Raw genomic sequence first — 21,020 nt, 5'->3', positions numbered from 1 at the left:
CCCCCACCCCCGTCTGACCTATCACCCTCACCTTGACCTCTTTCCACCTATCACATTTCCGACGCCCCTCCCCCAAGTCCCTCCTTCCTACCTTTTATCTTAGCCTGCTGGACAAACTTTCCTCATTCCTGAAGAAGGGCTTATACCCGAAACGTCGATTCTCCTGTTCCCTGGATGCTGCCTGACCTGCTGCGCTTTTCCAGCAACACATTTTCAGCTCTGATCTCCAGCATCTGCAGCCCTCACTTTCTCCTATACTTAATCATAAACTAATAAAGATGAAGATGAAGCTGTGAGCAAGAGGAATGCATACTAAGATAGTTTAACTGAAGTGTAACATATGATTCTGATATAATGGATGTTATTCCTTTAAATAATGATAATATAACTTGGAATTTATGAAGCGCTTCTGAACTGGAATAAAACAAATGTGCTACCTGTGGCATGGTGGCTTAATGGTTAGCACTGCTGCCTTACAGTGCCAGGGATCTGGGTTTGATCCACAGTCATGGGTGACTGCATCTGTGTGGAACTGTAGAATCATAGAATCACTACAGTGTGGAAGCAGGTCGTTCATTGGCGGACCGTGGTGTTTCCATGTTCTCCCTGTGTCAGTATGGATTTCTGCTGGGTGCTCTGGTTTCCTCCCACAGTCCAAAGGTATGCAGGTGAGGTGGATTGGCCATGCTAAATTGACTACAGTGTCCAGAGATGTGTAAGCTAGGTGGGTTAGCCATGAGAAATGCAGGGTTAGAGATGGGTGTGTGGATCTGGGTGGGATATGTTTTAGAGGGTCAGTGCTGGCTTGATAGGTGAATGGCCTCTTTAAGCACTTGTAGGGCTTCTATGATTCTAAGTTTAACTAGATTTTAACTAAATTAATTGGACAACCACCTGATGACGAAGCAGTGCTCCGAAAGCTAGTGCTTCCAAATAAACTTGTTGGACTGTAATCTGGTGTTGTGTGATTTTTAAGTTTAACTAGAATATTCCAACCAATGAGAAGTAAGTGTGAGGCTTATAATATTAAACTGTGAGACTGCAGAGCCACTACAAGTATGGTTTGATTGGTTATTGAAAATTACAACGTTGCATTCAAATTGAAAATTGACTCCATGGAATTACTCTGCTTTATATTACTTTGATCTGTGGAATAAGAATGCTCATTAGTTTTCATTTAAATTTTCATTAAACTATCAAACCAAATGCAACATACTGCCTTACCTGTAAATAGGATCCATGAAGAAAGGGGTTGGCTTGGCATGCTGCAGGGAATGGTCTGAGCTTTTGGCTTGGTCAACACTTGAATTCCTCCTTTCCCCAAACACATGGTTTTTCCTTGGTTCTACCTGTGTGCCTCCACAAGCTCGGCTTCTGCTGCTCATGCTTAAATCCAGTGGTTGCTCTTCACTGACACAATGGGAGACCAGTGGCTTTAAGGTCACAGCTGGCATTGGTTTCTCTTCCTTGCGCTTGGTGGTAAGGTCAAATGGTGACTCAGGATTCCCACTCCTTAGCTTCTTCAGCTCACCTGGTGATTGTGGTTCTACTTTTAAGGGTACAGCAGCATTTAAATCTCTATCTGGGAATGGATACATTGGTTGAGAAAACGCAGGGAAAAATTGAAATGGGAACATAGAAGGATACTGAAGTGGCCCTACTTTTTTATCTTGCATGCTAACAAGTCCAGTAGAACCAAAGTATTTCTCTGCAATAGAAGCAATAGCTTTTATCGAATCATTAACTGCTCCTGTCACAGCAATTTGTTCATCGAGTGGAGGGGAAAAAAGTGAGTGGTTGGAAAATTCTTTCTTATTGTTGTTGATAGGGACTGCTTCCTGAGGGCTGTTGATTTTATCACTTGCACTTTTACCATTTTCTTTATTTTTTTCTTTGTCACTTTCAATGTCACTTTCCAGGTCAGATCCAGATGTTGTCTCCAAGTCACTGCCACTGGGTGTGCTAACATCATCAAGGTCACTGCTTTCCGAATGATCACTGGTTTTACCTTGTGGCTTCTCTTCAGATGACTTGTCAGTTGGAACTTTGGCTGATTGTACCTCATCTGAGGATGACTGTCGATTTACAGCCTTCAAAATGTCTGGTGTGCTTGGGAGGATCTGTGGTGATGTCAGCAATTGGCTTGGGTGTTTGGTGTTCTGCTCTGTGCCTGATAGTCCTTTCACTGGTGAGCTGGCAGGTATCAATTGTGGTCTGTGGTAAAGACCTGAAGGAAACAAACCTGGAAAGCTAAATGGAAAGCCAGGGGCTGCTGGAAAGGTTAGTCCAGCTGGGTGCCTATTTGCACCAAAATAGTCAGCAAGACCAGGATTACTATGATTCATGTTAACCAGACTGGACTTGTCCAGAGCTGGAGCATTTGCAAGAGTAATGCCTTGACCAAATAATCCCCCTGTAGTGAAATGGTTCTTGCCTTCACAGAATCGTCTATGCTTGTTTAATGAGGAGGTCGTGCTGAACATCTGACCACAGTCCTTGCATTTGATTTGTGTTCTGCAGTCAGCATGCATCCTTTTATGACGACATAGGTTAGAAAACTGTGTATATGATTTGCGACAAACTTCACCTGCAAATGAAAAGTGAAAACATGTCACCTATGAAGCAATATATCAACGAGAACTGAACATGTGGAGTTGTGACATGATATGAATAATTTACATACAGCAAAGATTATACTGTGGAAGTCTGAGACCTAGTTAATTTAATTCAATGCGTAAATAGAACCTACAATACTATGATTATAAAGTTGTTAGGCCAAATGAAAATCCAACTTGAAAAATATCAAATCATAATTTAACCATAACTGCGCTGCATGGAATTTTTTTCTACTGGAAGTATTCACATAGTAAGAAATCTCAGGTTTACTTAATTTTTTTTTGTGATATATGTCATATTCAGTGGCGGAGGAGGATGGATGTTTTTGGTTTCAAGCACATCACCAATACCAAAGATTTGGGAGAATCCACCCCAACCTACACATCTTTGGATTGTGGGAAGAAACCACAGCATCCAAAGGAAACTCATGCAGAAAGGGGAGAATATGCAAACTCCACACAGACAGTTTCCCGAGGGTGAAATCAAATCTGGGTCCCTGGTGCTGTGAGGCAGCTATGCTAACCACTGAGCCACCATGCTGCCCCAAGGTGACATATTTTCCTCTGTACATGGTTGAGTTTATAGCTGATTGGAATGATGATATTTGTGCTTGAATCCGAATTCAGATATATAATAAACTCAATTTTTGAATTGATCCAGATTTTTGTTTTAAGAAAGAATCCTGGAGTCTCTGGCCATATCTAGGGATCTTCACTGGTTTATAGTGAATTGTTGCTGCATTCATACTCATCACTTGCACATCAAAGAAGGAAAACAATGGGTATTGAATGCACAGAATCACTTGTCAACAACTATTTTTCAACATTTATAAAAGACTGACAGACTATCACAATGCAATGATCCAATTGCTATTTTAAGCTGAAAAGAAGGAAGCTGAATTGAATGTATCCCATCCTGCACTCTTGGTTCCCATGGACCGACAATCACGTCCTCGATTTCCCCTCTTACTATTACTCATGGTAGCCTTCTGGCATTTGAATATTACTGTAACCTCATTCACATTAAATACTGAGGATAAATAGAATGCACTGAAGGGTTTTATAGATGCCATTGGTCTGAAGGGAGCTGATAGCTTTTTATAGATTTTCAATAAAAAAATGCTACTAGCTCACTGGTGATGTCCATAACAAACTATCAACAAATTTAATACAGTAATTATGCAATATATCTTTGCCTTTCAGCTCAAACTATATGCTCACCTTCACAACTAATAAAAGCTGACCAACAGCTTCAGAAAACCTAAGCAGCCTCTGAAAAGCTGACCTAATAATATGCAAAAACACAGCAATTAAAAATAAACTGCAGCCAAAAACCTGCTAAAATAAAACTGTGGATGCTGAAGACCAAAACAAAAACAGAAATTGCTGGAGCAACTCAGCAGAAGGGTCACTGGACTCAAAACCTTAACTTTGTTTCTCTTTCTACAGATGCTGCCAGAGCTGCTCGGTTTCTTGAGCAATTTCTGTTTTTGCTCATAACTACTTGAGTTGCTTAACCTATAAGATAGGCAATAAAACTTAAACTGTATCAAAGGACTATTTTTGGATGTCAAATTTGGTAAATTTACAAATTATTGAATTCAGAAATTATTTAGGGGCACAGATGAGGAGTTGAGTGGTTGAGTGGTGTGGATGTGGGTATATGCTAAAGGTGTATAGGTTTATTATTTCCTGAATAAGGGTTACACCCAAAACGTTGACTTCTCCAGCTCTGATACTGACTGACTTGCTGTGTTCTTCCCTCCTCCAGCTTGTCTACCTTAGATTCCAGTATCTGCAGTTTTTTTTTGTTTCTAACTAGGTTTACTATTTAGCAGTGTCAAAACATGTGGAGCTGGAAAAGCACAGCAAATCAGGCAGCATCCGAGGAGCAGGAAAGTCAATGTTTCGAGCATGAGCTCTTCACTAGGAAGATGAAGAGCTTCATTCCTGATGAAATGCTTATTTCATCAGAAGCGTTAACTCTCCTGCTCCTCTGATGTTGCCTGACCTGCTGTGCTTTTCCAGCACCACACTTTTTGACTCTGGTCTCCAGCATCAGCAGTGACTGGGAGACATTATCTTGTCCCATAGAAATTTGCTGAAGACTTTATTCAGTGCATCTTTCTAGCATTTTATTGCTAATTGTAATTTTTACTTCTCAATTCAAATAAAATTTTACCTGAATGATTCCCAGTTATTTTAAACATGAAAGTGAAATGTGTTGCACAGACTTCATACAACTTTACAGATTGCAGTTGCTTTTCTTTTAATTCTAATTTCAAGAGTATCATGTCATTTTTGAGTTAGAATTTATAAAACACTTAGAATATGTTACCAATTAGGGCCATGTTGTATGTTCACAAGCTAAGGTCAGTTCACTATTCTTGTTCTGGATCACACAGCTGCCCAAGGCTGGTGAAGGGAAGATGGTCTGAGACAAAGAGGGAATAATAATTGAACGATGTTAAATAAATAATTAGTATGTAACCTGCAACAGGGATAAGAGGAAATTAGTACATTACAAACAAATTCTAAGGGCTCAACTCTGATAAAGGATCACACCTAAATATTAACCTGTGTTTTAATTCTCTCATTGTTGGTCAGCATGCAATGCAGCTTCAAACATTATGATTAGGTTTTTGCATGTCTGTGATCATCTGATCATGATTTTTACCCACTTGAGATGTAACTTTATGAAATGACATAACCTGAGCATCACTAAATCGTCAAGCCATTGATTTCAAAGGAAATGAAACCTGTGAGAATTGCCTACATGCTATTTTGGCACTAATACAGATATTCCCATTAAAGACAGAAATAATGTAGGTTGAAGAAAAGCGAAACTGAAAATCTTAGTGTTTATGTTGTGAAATCATTAAGCAAAAATTCTGGAAAGTGCTATGGGTGAAAACTAAAGTTCAGATGATTTTACTCTGTTACGTTAATGGAAGCATTAACTCATTTAAACTATTGCTGCTGTAAAAGCAGCAGACAAAGGAATGATATAAAAATAAGTTGTGTTTGTCCATTATTATTGGCAGCAGCAATCTTTAGGCCAAAACACTCTTTGACCCTTTTGAAAATATTTATTTTCTTGTACTACAAATTATTCCAAACTGTAATTATTAAAATATAACTAAAGTGCACAGTGATTTTCCAGAACAGCTACATACTGAGTGGACCTGACCGACACTAGTAACGATTTTGCTTTCTACTATTGGTTAAGACAGTAACTTCTTAGGATGATAACAGCTTTGATGGAAAAAACTGCAAACTTTCTTCCTCATTACTGCATTACAACAAAAGAACTAACATTTTCAAAATGGCAGGTACAGAGTGCTGTGACACTTATTCAAACTTCTCAATGTTCTCTATTTATAATCACTAGTATAGTGTCTCTAAAACAAAAAAAACAAATAAATATGATCAACTTTCTTCTCATTTTCTTTTGAAACTCAGGCAATTCTAATGGTACATCGATAAAATTATTCATGTAAATCAGACACATGCCTTTTACTTAACCAGATTCGAGAAAGTAAAATTTACCACAGGGAAATACTGAGGAATCATGATATAACTTAGTTATCCAAGACCCTAACTTAGTGGTGTGTTTATTACATAGACACACCCATAAGTATGATGATCAAAAACCATTAGTTGATCATAAAAATGTCCTGCATCAACCTTTTAATATAATTACCAGAGATAGTGAGTAAAATTTGATTGAATGGTTTTGAAAACTCTACCCACCCCACCCTATCTGACAGTCTCCATCATCATGCCTCTGATCTTATTGTTTCTGTCAGACTTCAAACTATTTGATTGCTTGATATTTCCAACTCATAATATTCATTAATTTTAGAAAATATACAAGGTGATCATTTGCTTAAAACTGATGCTGCTGCATGGCGTGCTTTTAGTTGTTCTTAAGAATTAAAATGGTTGACAAAATAAGTTTTGGACAGATGAACTGTAAGTCTTTTCCTTTTAAGTACATTTTTATTTTCCCATGGACCCAGTCATGGATATTCTAGAATATATTTAGGATTTAAAAATTAGCTTTATTGGATGCTTAGAATTTAGCCCTTAACCAAATCAGTCACAGGTTCATTTAATGTTTATGGAAAAGCATAGGTAGATTTTCAGTTTAGCTCTTGATCATAAAACTGATGTTGACAATTATCCAACAGTTGTTAAAACTCCCAATTTTAATGTCCATCAATTTAGGGGAAAAGTAATTGTTCGTGTTCTATAACTGGCACAATGACCGGCAATGCCTTTGTTCTTGGATTTTATAGAGAAAACACAATCAATGTTAGGTGACACAATTAGTCACCCATCACCTTATTATTGCCATTTACTTCATTAATTCATTATTAATTTTCCAGGTGTATATCCATTGAAGCATGAAGGTAGATTTTCAACTTCTGATTTATGGCCATACCCATCATTTCTGTCTTGAGAGAAAGAGAGATAGAGAGAGAGAGAGAGAGGGGAGGGGGGGGGGGGTCTCTCTCTCTCTCTCCTTCTCTCTCTCTTTCTCCCCCTCCATAAAAAAAGGTAATAATCCAGGCCACAGTCACTGTTGTTTTGTTAAATTTGGCAGTCAATTTGTGTTCAGCAATAATTCATAAATAGGAGTGAAATTAACACTAAATTTTGGTGATGATTGCCAAGGGATTAATTTTGAGCATCGGATAAAGAAGGATGCTGCTGCTCTTCTTTGAATAGTGCCATAGGATCTTTTATGCCCAATGCTGAAGGAAGGTCAGACTGATCCCTGTGGTACACCATTGACACCCACCTCCAGTCACACAAACAACCTCCACCACAATGTCCTATCTCAAAGCCAGTTTTGGATCCATCTTGTCAAGTTACCTGGGTCCCATGAGCTTTTACCTTCTTTATCAGTTTCCCATGTAGGAACTTTCTAAAGGTGTGGCTGAAATCAACACAATCCAGATCCCTACCCTCATTTCAAGAAACTCAAACAGATTTACACAGAACATAGAACAGTACAGCAAAGTACAGGCCCCTCAGCTCTCAATGTTGTGACAACCTTTTACCCTACGCTAAGATCAAACTAACCTACATATCCTTCATTTTACTATCGTCCATGTGCCTATCCAAGAGTCACTTAAATGTCTCTTATGCATCTAACTCTACTACCACCACAGCAGTGCATTCCATGCCCCCACCCCTCTCTGGGTAGAGAACTAACCTCTGACATCTTCCTTAAACTTTCCTCCAATCACATTAAAATTATGACCCTCATAATAACCATTTCCCCCTTGAAAAAAGTTTCTGGCTATCAACTCCATATATGTCTCTCATCATCTTGTACACTTCTATCAAGTCATCTCTCATACTTCTTCGCTCCAATGAAAAAAGCCCTAGCTCCCTCAACCTTTCTTCATAAGACACGCCCTCCAGTCCAGGCAACATTCTGGTAAATCTTCTCTCAAGGTTCCACAAACTTTTTATAATGAGATGACCAGGACTGAACACAGTATTCCAAGTGTGGTCTAACCAGAACATTATACAGCTGCAGCATAACCCATTGGCTTTTAAACTCAATCCCCCTGATAATGAAAGCCAATATACTGCACGCCTTCTTAACAACCCTACCAACTTAGGTGGCAACTTTGAGGGATCTATGGACATGGAACCCAAAATCCCTCTGTTCCTCCACACAGACAAGAATTCTGCCTTTAACCCTGTAATCTACATTCAAATTCAACCTTCCAAAATGAATCACTTCACACTATTCTCAGTTGAAATCCATCCGCCACTTATCAGCCCAGTTCTGTATCCCTGTCAATGTCCTGTTGCAACCTACAACAGCCCTCCACACTATCCACTACTCCACCAACTTCGTGTAATCAGCAAATTTACTAACCCACCCTTCCACTTTCTCATCCAAGTCATTTACAAAAAACACAAAGAGCAGAGGTCCCAGAAGTGATCCACGAGAAACACTACTGGTCACTGAGCTCCAGGCTGAATACTTTCTGTCTTCTATTGGCCAGTCAATTATGTATCCAAAAGCCAAATTTCCCTGTATCCCATGCCTCCTGATTTTCTGAATGAGCCTACCATGAGGAAGCTTCTCAAATGCCTTGCTAAAATCCATGTACACCACATCCACTGCTCTAACTTCATCAATGTGTTTTGTCACACCCTCAAAGAATTCAATAAGGCTTGTGAGGCATGACCTACCCCTCACAAAGCCATGCTGATGATCTCTAATCAAGCTTTGGTTTGCCAAATAATCATAAATCCTGTCTCTCAGATAACTCTCCAATAATTTGCCCACCACTGACGTAAGACTGACTGGTTTGTAATTCTCAGGATTATCCCTATTCCCTTTCTTGAACAAGGGAATTACATTTGCCACCTTCCAATCATTTGGCACTACTCCAGTGGACAGTGAGGACACAAAGATCATCGACAAAGATGCAGGAATCTCTTCCCTCACTTCCCGTAATAACCTTGCATATATCTCATCTGGCCCAGGGGAATAATCTATCCTCATGTTTTTTTCAAAATTTCCAGCACTTCCTTCTTCTGAACATCAACTTGTTTGAGCACATCAGCCGGTTTCACACTGTCCTCATAAATGACAAGGTTCCTCTGACGTGTGATACTGAAGCAAAGTATTCATTAAGGACCTCCCCTACTTCATCCAACTCCAGGCACAGATTCCCTCCAATATTCCTGATTTGCCTGTTCCCTCACTCTGGCCATCCTCTTGTTCCTCAATTAAGTGTAGAACACCTTGGGGTTTTCTGTAATCCTCCCTACCAAGGCTTTTTCATGCCCCTTCTAGCACTTCAAGGTCCACTCTTCAGTTCCTTCCTGGCTACCTTGTAACCCTCTAGAGCCCTGTCTGATCCTTGTGTCTCCAAGCTGAAAATGTGTTGCTGGAAAAGTGCAGCAGGTCTGGCAGCATCCAAGGAACAGGAGAATCGACGTTTCGGGCATAAGCCCTTCTTCAGGAAAGAAGGGCTTCCTGAAGAAGGGCTTATGCCCGAAACGTCGATTCTCCTGGTCCTTGGATGCTGCCTGACCTGCTGCGCTTTTCCAGCAACACATTTTCAGCTCTGATCTCCAGCATCTGCAGCCCTCACTTTCTCCTTGTGTCTCCAAGTAAGCTTCCTTCTTCCTCTTGACCAGATGTTTCACATCTCTTGTCATCCAAGCTCCTTCACTCTAGCACCCCTTCCCTGCCTCAGTGGGACAAGCCTTTCCAGCACTCACAGCAAGTGCTTCCTGAACAACCTCCACATTTCTGTCGTGCATTTCCCTGAAAATATCTGTTTCCAATTTATGCTCCACAGTTCCTGCCTAACAGCAATATAATTCTCCCTCCCCCATTAAATTCTTTACCATACTATCATCTCCTATCCCTCTCCATGACTATAGTAAAAGTCAGGGAATTGTGACCACTATCACCGAATTGCTCTCCCACTGACACCTGACCTGGTTCGTTGTCAAGCACCAAATCCAATGTGGCCTCCCGTCCAGTTGGCCTATCTAAATATGGAGTCATGAATCCTTCCTGGACACACCTGACAAAGTTTGCTCCATCCAAACTATTTGAACTAAGAAGGTTCCACTCAATATTAGGGAAGTTGAAGTCACCCATGACAACAAACCTGTTATTACTGCACCTTTCCAAAATCTGTCTCTGTTGCTATTGGAGGGTCTACAGAAAATTCCCAATAAAGTGAGTGCTCCTTTCCTATTACTGACTTCCGCCCAAAATGACTCAGTAGACAACCCCTCCTCGACAACCTTCCTTTCTGCAGCTGTGATACTATCCTTGATTAGCAATGCCACTCTCCCACCTCTATTATTAGGTATGACCTTCCTCTGTCAAAGCCACACTGACTATCCAAACCAAACCTTGCCTCGCTAATTTGAGATTAATTTGAGATTCATTTTCTGCTTCAGAATGTTCTGCATTGGAGAGGTGCCACGTTGGCGGCAATGGTTCACTGAACATTGGATACCAATGTCCACGTAAGAAAGAGCTGTTGCTTGTAGGTTGCGTCCTGGGCTGCCATTTGGTCATTTGAAGTTGGGGGAGGTGGGGTTGTGGGTGCAACATAGAGGTCACTTGGAGGAATCAGTGAACTGAATCCACCAGTTACACAGTCGGGTTTCCATGCTATGGCTAATTTCCTAGGCAAGTTTGGTAAAATTGGAAGCAGAGTATAAGGCAGGCCATCACAAGGTTAGTTACATCAATTTGCAATTTACAACTGCTCAGCAAGAATCCCACCATACTGCTGTGAAAAGCATACAAATGAAACAATATAATCCTGACATTGAGCTTGACCTCATCAGATTGTTTTATCCAAATCTACCACACACCTTACTATAGCCCAAATCACTCAGAACCTTGTAAGATTTTACCCTGAGTCTTTGACATCTTTGATTGTTCATTTGCAGGGTGTTATTCATGTCAAATTGAGTTTGTGCCATGTCAGTCTGATAAAGGTGGACGTTTAGAAACATAGAAAATCAGAACAGCAGTGGGCTATTCAGCTTCTTGAACCTGCTCTGCCATGTGATCAATATAATCATGGCTGATCATCCAGCTCACTCCTCTGTACCTCATTTCTCCCCATACACTTTGATCCCTTTAATGCTAAGAATTATATCAAACTCTTTCTTGAAAACATTCAATGTTTGGCCTTGACCATTTACTATGGCAGAAAATTCCACAGGCTCACCACTCTCTGGGTGAAGACATTTTTCCTCATCTCAGTTCTAAATGGACAACACCATTTCCTGAAATTGTGATTCCCGCTTCCGGATTCCCTGGTCATCTGGAACATCTTTCCTGTGATCACTCTACCTAGTCCTGTTAGAATTTTGCAGATCTCTAAGAAGTATGACTATTTGGAAAAGCTTAAGAGTGTTTAAAGGCAGTCAGCAAAGCTTTGTGAGGGGCAGGTCATGCCTCACAAATCTTACTGAGTTCTTTGAGGAGGTATCAAGACAGGTCGATGAAGGTTGAGCAGTGAATGCTGTGTATATGGACTTCAGCAAGACATTTGATAAGCTCATACATAAAATCAGGAGGTATGGGATACAGGGAGATTTGGCTATCTGGATTCAGAATTGGTTGGCTGACAGATGGCAGAGAGTGGTTGTAGATGGAGAGTATTCTGCCTGGAGGTCAGTGGTGAGAGGTGTCCCACAGGGCTCTGTTCTTGGGCCTCTGTTCTTTGAAGATTTTATAAATGACTTGGACAAGGAGGTTGAGGGGTGGGTTAGTAAATTTGCAGATGACACAAAGTTTGGAGGTACCATTGATAGTATCGAGGACTACTGCAGGCTGCAGCATGACACAGACAGGATGCAGAGCGGGGCTGAGAAATGGCAGATGGAAATGTGTTGCTGGAAAAGCGCAGCAGGTCAGGCAGCATCTAGGGAACAGGAGAATCGACGTTTCGGGCATTAGCCCTTCTTCAGGAATGGGCTTCATTGTATTCGGGCTAATGCCCGAAACGTCAATTCTCCTGTTCCCTAGATGCTGCCTGACCTGCTGCGCTTTTCCAGCAACACATTTCCATCTCTGATCTCCAGCATCTGCAGACCTCACTTTCTCCTGAGAAATGGCAGATGGAGTTCAAATTGGCTAAGTGCGAATTGATGCTTTTTGGAAGGTCTAACTTGAATGCTGAATATAGGATTAAAGACAGGATTCTTGGCAGTGTGGAGGAACAGAGGGATCTTGGCGTTCAAGTGCATAGATCCCTCAAAGTTGCCATCCAAGTGAATAGGGTTGTTAAGAAAGCATATGGTGTTTTGGCTTTCATTAACAGTTTAAGAGCCATGAGGTTTTGCTGCAGCTCTACAAGTCCCTGGTGAGACCACACTTGGAATATTGTGTCCAGTTCTGGTCGCCCTACTATAGGAAAGATACAGAGGCTTTGGAGAAGGTGCAAAGAAGGTTTACCAGGATGCTGCCTGGACTGGAGGGCTTGTCTTACGAAGACAGGTTGACTAAGCTTGGACTTTGCTCTCCAGAGAGGAGAAAGAGAGGTGACCTGATCAAGGTATACAAGGCGATGAGAGACATGGATAGAGTCGATAGCCAGAGACTTTTCTCATTGGCAGGATTGACTGCCACGAGGAGTCATAGTTTTAGGGTGTTAGGAGGAAGGTATAGAGGAGACATCAAAGGTAGGTTCTTTACAGGGAGTTGTGAATGCTTGGAATGCATTGCCAGCGGTGGTGGTGGTAGCAGAGTCATTAGGGATGTTTAAGCAACTGCTGGACATGCACATGGACAGCAGCTAATTGAGTGGTGTGTAGGTTAAATTATTTCATTTTAGATTAGGAATAATCCTCGGCACAACATCATGGGCCCATGGGCCTGTTCTGTGCTGTACTTTGCTATGCTATGCTATGTTCTAAGTAATCTCTGATTTTTCAAACATCCAGAGACTATCATTCTAACCAAGCCAATCTTTGATCACAGTTCAGTCTTGCTGTCCCAGGAATCAGTTTTGACAAACCTTCATTGTATTCTCTCCATCGCCAGAACATCCTTTACAGAAAATGTTAATTTGAACAAAAGTAAATACAAGAAAATCAGTGAAAGGCTCTTTAGATGACGCTAACAGGTTTCCTTTGCTACTTATAACTTCTCCTGCTGCTTGTTAAAGTAAAATAGTTGGAATGAAATTATCAAAATATATCGCTCGCTTAGAGCATTGTGAAGACTTTTGAAAGGCTTATTCTTGGTTAATCAATGAGTATTTCATGGCAGAATTGGGGACATAAATTAAACGTCAGGCACAAAAATCATATCTAAATTGTAAGTTATATTTGGGGGTAAGGCATGATTATTATAGATGAGAACTATAAAAACTGCAAAGAAAAGTTACTGGAAGTGCTGGGTATTCGTACTAAATGTACAGTTTTTATGTAGATTAAGTACTTGCACAGAATTTTAATAAATAATGATGACAAACAGCTGATCATTAAATGTTTATCAACATATTTACATGGAATATTTTAGCTATCTTTTGATAAACAACTGGTTTCAGATACAATACGTCAGCCTTCAGTATCTTTGGGCAGATTAAAAGCGTATCCTGTGGTGAGTTTGGGAGGAGGCATTTAATCAGCCAGATCAACCTGGTCAGTTCCCACCTCAGCCCCAGTTCATTCTGCTGGAGGGAGATGGGGGGGAAGCCTTTGAGCTGTGCCACCAACTGAAGCCCTTAAGTGGGCAATTAATGACTCATTAAGAGCCTCATCCCATGATCTTGCTTTTGGCTTTTGGTAAGAGCAGCACAAGAATAAACTTGTTGGGAACATGAAAACCGACTAAAATTTTCTACAGTATGTGAAGAGAAAACAGGAAAATTTATAATGGAGAATCAAGAAATTGGAGACCAGCTAAGACATACTTTGGTTCTGTGTTTACAAAGGAAGACACAAATAACATACCAGAAATAATGGGAAAGAGACAGTTTAGTGAGAGGATGGGACTAAAGGAAATCAGAATTAGTAGGGGTCTAGTGTTAGGGACATTGATGGGATAGGAGGTAAGTAAATCCCTAGGGCCTGATAATTTACATCACAGTGGATTTAAGGGAGTGGCTCTAGGAATAGTGGATGAATTGATCGTCATCTTCTAAGATTCTTTCGAGTCAGGAACAGTTCCTACAGATTGGAGGGTAATTAATGTAATGCCACTAATTAAAAAAGGAGGCAGAGAGGACACAGGGACTTGAGACCATTCAGCTTGATGTCAGTAATGCGAAAAATGCTTGACTACATTATAAAAGGTTTCATTCCAAGCACTTGGAAAACAGTGATAAGATCGGATAAAGTCAGCATACATTTACAAAATGGCAATCGTGTTTGACAAATCTACTGGAATTCTTCAAGGATGTAAATTGTAGAATTGATGAGGGGGACCCATTACTTGTGGTTTATGTGGACTTTCAGAAAGCTTTTGACAAAATGCCACACAAGACATTAGTGTGTAAAATTAAAACCTCACATGGGATTGGGGGTAGTGCATTAAAATGGATAGAAAACTCAGCGGCTGGAAACAAAGAGTAGGAATAAATGGGTCTTTTTTCTGAATGGCAGATTGTGACTAATGGTGTACCAGAGGGATCAGTGCTAGGCGACCCAAGCTAGTCACAATATAATTTAATGATTTGGATGAGGAAACCAGAAGTAATGTGTCCAAAGTTGCAGATGACACGAAGCTGGATGGGAAGGTGAGCTGTGAGGACGATGCAGAGATGTTTCAGTGTGATTTGGTCAGGTTGAGTGGAAAATGCATGGCAGGTGCAGTGTACAATGGATAAATGTGAGGTTATCCAACCTTGGGAGCAAAATTAGGAAGGCACATTATTATCTGAATGAGTGTAAGTTGAGAGAGAGGAATGTGCAATGAGACCTGGCTGTCTATGTGCACCAGTCACTGAAGATAGATGTGTGGGTGATGAAGGTAAATGGTATGTTGGCCTTCAAAGTGAGAGGATTTGAGTACAGGAACAAAGATGTCTTGGTGAGGCCACATCTCGAATATTGTGTGCAGTTTTGGTCTCCTTATCTGAGGAAGGATGTTCTTGCTCTGGACAGAGTGCAGAGAAGGCTCACCAGACTGATTCCTGGGTGGGCAGGACTGATGAACGCAGAGACATTGAATCGATTAGGGTTATATTCACTGGAGTTGAGAAGAATACTTGAGGATCTCATAGAAACCTCTAAAATTCTAACAGGACAAGACAGAGTAGATGCAGAGAGGATGTTCCCTATGTTGGAGAAGTCCAGAATTAGGTGAAGGATACAGGGTAAACCATTTCTAATAGAGAGGAAGAGAAATTTCTTCACCCAGACAGTGGTGAACCTGTGGAATTCACTACCAGAGAAAGCTGTGGAGACTAAAACATTGTATGATTTCGAGAAGGAGTTGGATATAGTACTTCAGGCCAAAGGTATCAAAGAAAGTAGAGAAAGGCAAGACCAGGCTATTGAGTAAGGTGACCAGGTCTTGATCATAATGAATGGTGGAGTAGGCCCGAAGGGCCAAATGGCCTACTCTTCCTATTTTATATGGTTCGTCAGTTAAAGGCCAAGGGACCCAAAGTCAGTCTATGCAAGAGCCAACCCTCTATTAACTCCCATCCTCTCCACCTGGCAACATGATCCCTACCTGATGACACCCCCGTCCCCCATTCAATCTCATGTAGAAATCCGACTGGCAGCAGTTGCCATCTGCTGCTTTTGTGAGCATTTTTGTCCCTGGGTTCCACAATCCTAGGAATTACCTGCTGCTGCCCAGTTTAAGTGTTTGACTAACATTTAATTCTCCAGGTCTTCCCTAAAAAAGGCAACAGAGGGCACCTGCTGACTCTCCAGCTGGCAGGTGAGACCCCTGCAGCTCAAATAAGCTTATGTTGTTTTCTATATGTTAGTCCATATGCCATACACTACGGAGTCGGGTCCGAATTGAATCAGAATACAATTATTTTACATACATATAGGAGAAAATTACTGCAGATACTGGAATCTGTTCTGAAAACAACAAATACTAGAGATCACAGCAGATCAGACAGCATTCAGGGAGAGACAGCAACTAATTTTTCAGTCGAGATGACTCTTCATCAGAGGTGCAGTGAAGTGTGTAGGGGATAGCATTTATGTGATAGCTTGCAGGGTGGGGGGTGTGTGTGTAGTGGGTGTGGAAAAAGTGTTTATAGTTCAGATTAAGTGATCGGAATGTGAGAATGGCAAAACAATGGTGTGTCTCCTGCCAGACTTGAGAGTACATTAAACTTAGAAAGAATTCTCCCACAGACAAACACACTCACGCAGACCCTCTCTCATACACTCACACATGCACCCTATCACAGACTTATATCTCTCTACACTCACACACATTGACACATACACATACTCTCTCATAGAAACCCATAACCTCCCCCCCCAACCTCCCCACCTCTCCCCAACACACACACACATTTGTGGGGTGAATCTGTACTTGCAGAATTACATTCTACTTTGCTCAAAAACACAATGTCAATACTGTGACAGAAACCTGGCTAAGTGAGGGGCAGAATTGACAGCTCAATATCCCTGAGCATAGAGTCTTCAGACAGGATAGAGTGGGTGACAAAAAAGGAAGCTTGGTGTAGCAATATCGGTTAAAGCATCCATTGTAGTTACAAGACGTGTGATATACTAAACGGGTTATCAAATGAAGTTTTATGGGTTGAGATTAGAAATAAAAGAGGGGCAATCACATCACTAGAAGGATACCACAGACCCCTAAATAGTAAGAGGGAGATAGAAGAACACATATTAGATTTAGATTAGATTACATTACAGTGAGGAAACAGGCCCTTTGGCCCAACAAGTCCACACCGACCCGCCAAAGCGCAACCCACCCATACCCCTACATTTACCCCTTACCTAACACTACGGGCAATTTAGCACGGCCAATTCACCTGACCTGCACATCTTTGGACTGTGGGAGGAAACCGGAGCACCCGGAGGAAACCCACGCAGACACAGGGAGAACGTGCAAACTCCACACAGTCAGTCGCCTGAGGTGGGAATTGAACCCGGGTCTCTGGCGCTGTGAGGCAACAGTGCTAACCACTGTGCCACCGTGCTGCCCCCATATGTAGACACATTTCTGCCTGAGGAGTAAGAGTGTAATAACAGTAGGAGACTTTATCTATCCCAATATCAACTGGGTTTCAAACAATATAACGGGCATTGAGGGTGGAAAGTACATGCGTCCAGGAATTTTTTTTAAACAATACATGGTGGAGGACAATAACACTATTCCTACTAGAACAGGCAAGTCAGGGGCAATAGAAAGGGGAGAACTTAGAACAATCAACATTGATAAGGAAATGGTACTCAGCAAACTATTAGGATTTAGGGCAGACAAATTTCCTGGGTTGGATGGCCTACATCCTAGGGCATTAAAGGAAGTGGTGGCAGAGATAATGGATCCATTGGTTACAATATTCTAAAATTCCCTGGACCCAGGAAAGGTTCCAGTGGATTAGAAAAGTGCTAATATAACACCATTATTCAAAAAGGGAGGGAGGCAATATGGGGAGAATTTACAGACCACTTAGTTTAACATCTGTTGTTGGGAAAGTGTTAGAATCAATTATCAAGGAAGCAATGTCAGGACATTTGGAAAGTCAAAACGCTATCCATCAGAGTCAGCATGATTTTATGAAGGGCAAATCATGCTTGAGTAATTTGCTGGAGTTCTTCAAAGATGTAGCAAGCAAAGTGGATAATGGGACACTGTAGATATAATTTATCAGGACTTCCAGAAGGTGTTTGATAAGGTACCATACAAAGGTACCTTATTCACAAGGTTCAACCATATGGGATATGGGGAAATTTATTAGTCTGGATAGGTAACTGGCTGGTGGACAGAAGACAGAGAGTCGAGATAAATGAGTTTTTTTCTGGATGGCATGATGTAACTAGTGGGGTGCAATAGGGTTCAGTCCTTGGACCCCAGCGATTTATAATCTACATTAACAGCTTAGTTACAGGGATAGAAGGCTCTATAGACAAGTTTGTGGATGACACAAAAATAGGCAGGACAGTAAACTGCAATGAGGAAATAAGAACGTAGCAAATGGGCATAAATAGATTAGGAGAGTGGGCCGAAATGTGGTAGATGGGAGTTTAATATAGATTCTAATTAGAAAAATGGGAAGGCTACCTATTATCTAAAAGGGATAGACTTTGGGGTGCTCTGGTACAGAGGGGATCTGGATATACCTGTTCATGAGTCACAGAAAACGAGCACATAGGTACAGCAGATAATAAAGAAAGCATATGGAATGGTGAGTTTTATAGCTAAAGGAATAGAATATAAGGGTAAGCAAGTGTTGTTGCTCAACTACACAAGGCATTTTATGAAACCACACCAGGAATATTATGCACAGTTTTCAACACCCTCCATGTGGCCTTCACCTCCTGGACAAGAAGAACACCTACATCAGGGTACTGTTCATACATTTTAGTTCTGCATTCAACACTATCATTCCTCAGCACCTGATTGGAAAGCTGAGTCTGCTGGGCCTGAATATCTCCCTCTGCAACTGGATCCTGGACCTCTTGACTGGGAGACCTCAGTCAGTCAGATTGGGAACAGCATCTCCAACACCCTCACACTGAGCATGGGGCCCCCCCAGGGCTGTGTGCTCAGTCCACTGCTGTTCACCTGCTGATACATGACTGTGCAGCAATGCACAGCTCAAATCACATCATCAAGTTCACTGATGATACGACTGTAGTGGGTGTCATCAGCAGGAATGACGAGTCAGCATACAGAGAGGAGGTGCAGCAGCTAACAGACTGGTGCAGAGCCAACAACCTGTCCCTGAACGTGGACAAGATGAAAGAGATGGTTGTTGACTTCAGGAGGGCATGGAGCGACCACTCTCCGCTGGACATCGGCGGCTCTCCTGTGGAGTTCATGAAGAGCACCAAATTACTTTGTGTCCACCTGGCAGAGAATCTCACCTGGTCCCTTAACACCAGCTTCATAGCCAAGAAAGCCCAGCAGCCTCTCTATGTAGGCTGAGGAAAGCCCACCCCTCTCCCCCCCCCCCCACCCCCATCGTCATCACATTCTACAGAGGGTTCATTGACAGTACCCTGAGCAGCTGCATCGCTGCCTGGCTCGGGAATTGCACTATCTTGGATCATTAGGCCCTACAATGGATAGTGAGGACCACTGAGAAGATCATCAGGGTCTGTCTTCACTGAGTTACAGATATTTACACCACACACTGCATCCACAAGGCTAACAGCATTGTGGAAGACCCTATATACCCCTCACTCAAACTCCACTTCCTCCTGCCAGCTGACAGAAGATAGTGGAGCATTTGGTTTCTCACAGCCAGATTGTGCAACAATTTCTTCCCCCCCAAGCCATCAGGCTCCTTAATACTGTATGATTACACTCTATTCCATCTGCAATTCTTTGCATGACTTTTTGAATTGTTGCATGTTTTATTAATGATCATTCATTATTACATTGTAATTTATCCAGCACTGTGCCTATTGTCTTGTCTTGTCAGGAATTTCTGTGCTGTTGTGCATAATTTGCACGTTATGCTGCCCTGTGTATGCTTGTACTCTCGTGTAATTTGTGTTGTCCATGTCACACCTTTGTCCTAGTGGAACGCTGTCTCGTTTTTCCTGTATGAGTTGTCTCTGGTAGAAATGACAAATAACGCTACTCTTGACTCTTGAATTTTGGTCCCCTTATTTGAGGAAAGATATAATGGCAATGAGGCAGTTCAGGGGAGGTTCACTAGGTTGATCCCAGAGATAAGGGGTTTGTCGTATGAAGAGAGATTGAACAGTTTAGGCCTATACTCTCCAGAATTTAGAATAATGAGAGGAGATCAAATTGAGGTATTCAAGGTGATAAAATATGTGGATAAAATAGACATAGAGCAGTTGCTTCCTCTTGTGGGCATTCTAGGACGAACAGTCATAGTCTTAGGATAAGGGGTTGCAAACTTAAAACAGTTTTAAGGAGAAACTATTTCTCCCAAAGGGTTGTGAATGTGTGGAATTGGCTACCCCAAAGTGTGGTGGATGCTGGGACAGTGAGTAAATTTAAGGAGGAATTAGACTGATGTTTTAATTTGGGAAGGGTTGTAGGGTTATGGGGAGAGGGCAGGAAAGTGTGAGTGGGGAGCATATCAGCCATGATTGAATGGTGGATTAGACTTGATGAACCGAATGGACTCATTCTGACTCCATATCTTATGTATTTATGACAAGCCCAATGAGAGGAAATACAATTCTGTATTTAGTTTGGGGAAATGAAGATGAATATGTGGGTAAAGTGACAGTGGGCAATCTCACCCAGGGATGGTGACCACATTTCAGTTCGAGTTAGTAGTATCATGGAAAAGGACAGTAATAAATAAGGAGTAAAAGATTTAAACTGGAGGAAGGCAAATTTTGCAAACCTGAGAAATGATTTGGTTGAGGTGGACTGGACAGGGCAGCTAAAGGATAAATCAATAGGAGGTGCTAAAAAGTAAGATCTTTAGGGCATAAAGCAGATATGTCCCCTCCAAAAATAAGAATGGTTCTGCCAAATCTAGGCCCCTATACTTGTCAAGAAAAATACAGGGAAGATTAAACAAAGCATCAAAACTTATTACAGTCACAAAAACGCAACACTGCAGAAAGCTTAGGGGAGTATAGAAAGTACAGTGATCAAGTTAAAACAGAAATAAGGAAATCAAAGAGAAAGCATAAAAAATAATATTATATCAAGCAAGATGAAGGAAAACTCAAACATGTTTTACTAGTGGATAAAGAACAAAAGGATAGTTGAGGAAAAAG

The 21,020-nt window shown here is 41.4% G+C and overlaps 1 protein-coding gene across 8 annotated transcripts in view; it reads right to left on the bottom strand.

The window, feature by feature from the left end:
• Positions 1-21,020, bottom strand: part of mecom (MDS1 and EVI1 complex locus) — a 1,133,356-nt gene that overhangs the window by 128,803 nt on the left and 983,533 nt on the right. For all 8 annotated transcript variants that reach the window (XM_043702874.1, XM_043702878.1, XM_043702875.1 and 5 more), the window contains one exon: positions 1,225-2,587. In XM_043702874.1, coding sequence (XP_043558809.1) covers positions 1,225-2,587 — 1,363 coding nt within the window. The remainder of the gene's footprint in view (positions 1-1,224; positions 2,588-21,020) is intronic.

The sequence above is a fragment of the Chiloscyllium plagiosum genome, chromosome 13 (genome assembly GCF_004010195.1).
Source record: "Chiloscyllium plagiosum isolate BGI_BamShark_2017 chromosome 13, ASM401019v2, whole genome shotgun sequence".
Lineage (NCBI taxonomy): Eukaryota > Metazoa > Chordata > Chondrichthyes > Orectolobiformes > Hemiscylliidae > Chiloscyllium > Chiloscyllium plagiosum.
This window is presented reverse-complemented; position numbering and strand designations above follow the sequence as displayed.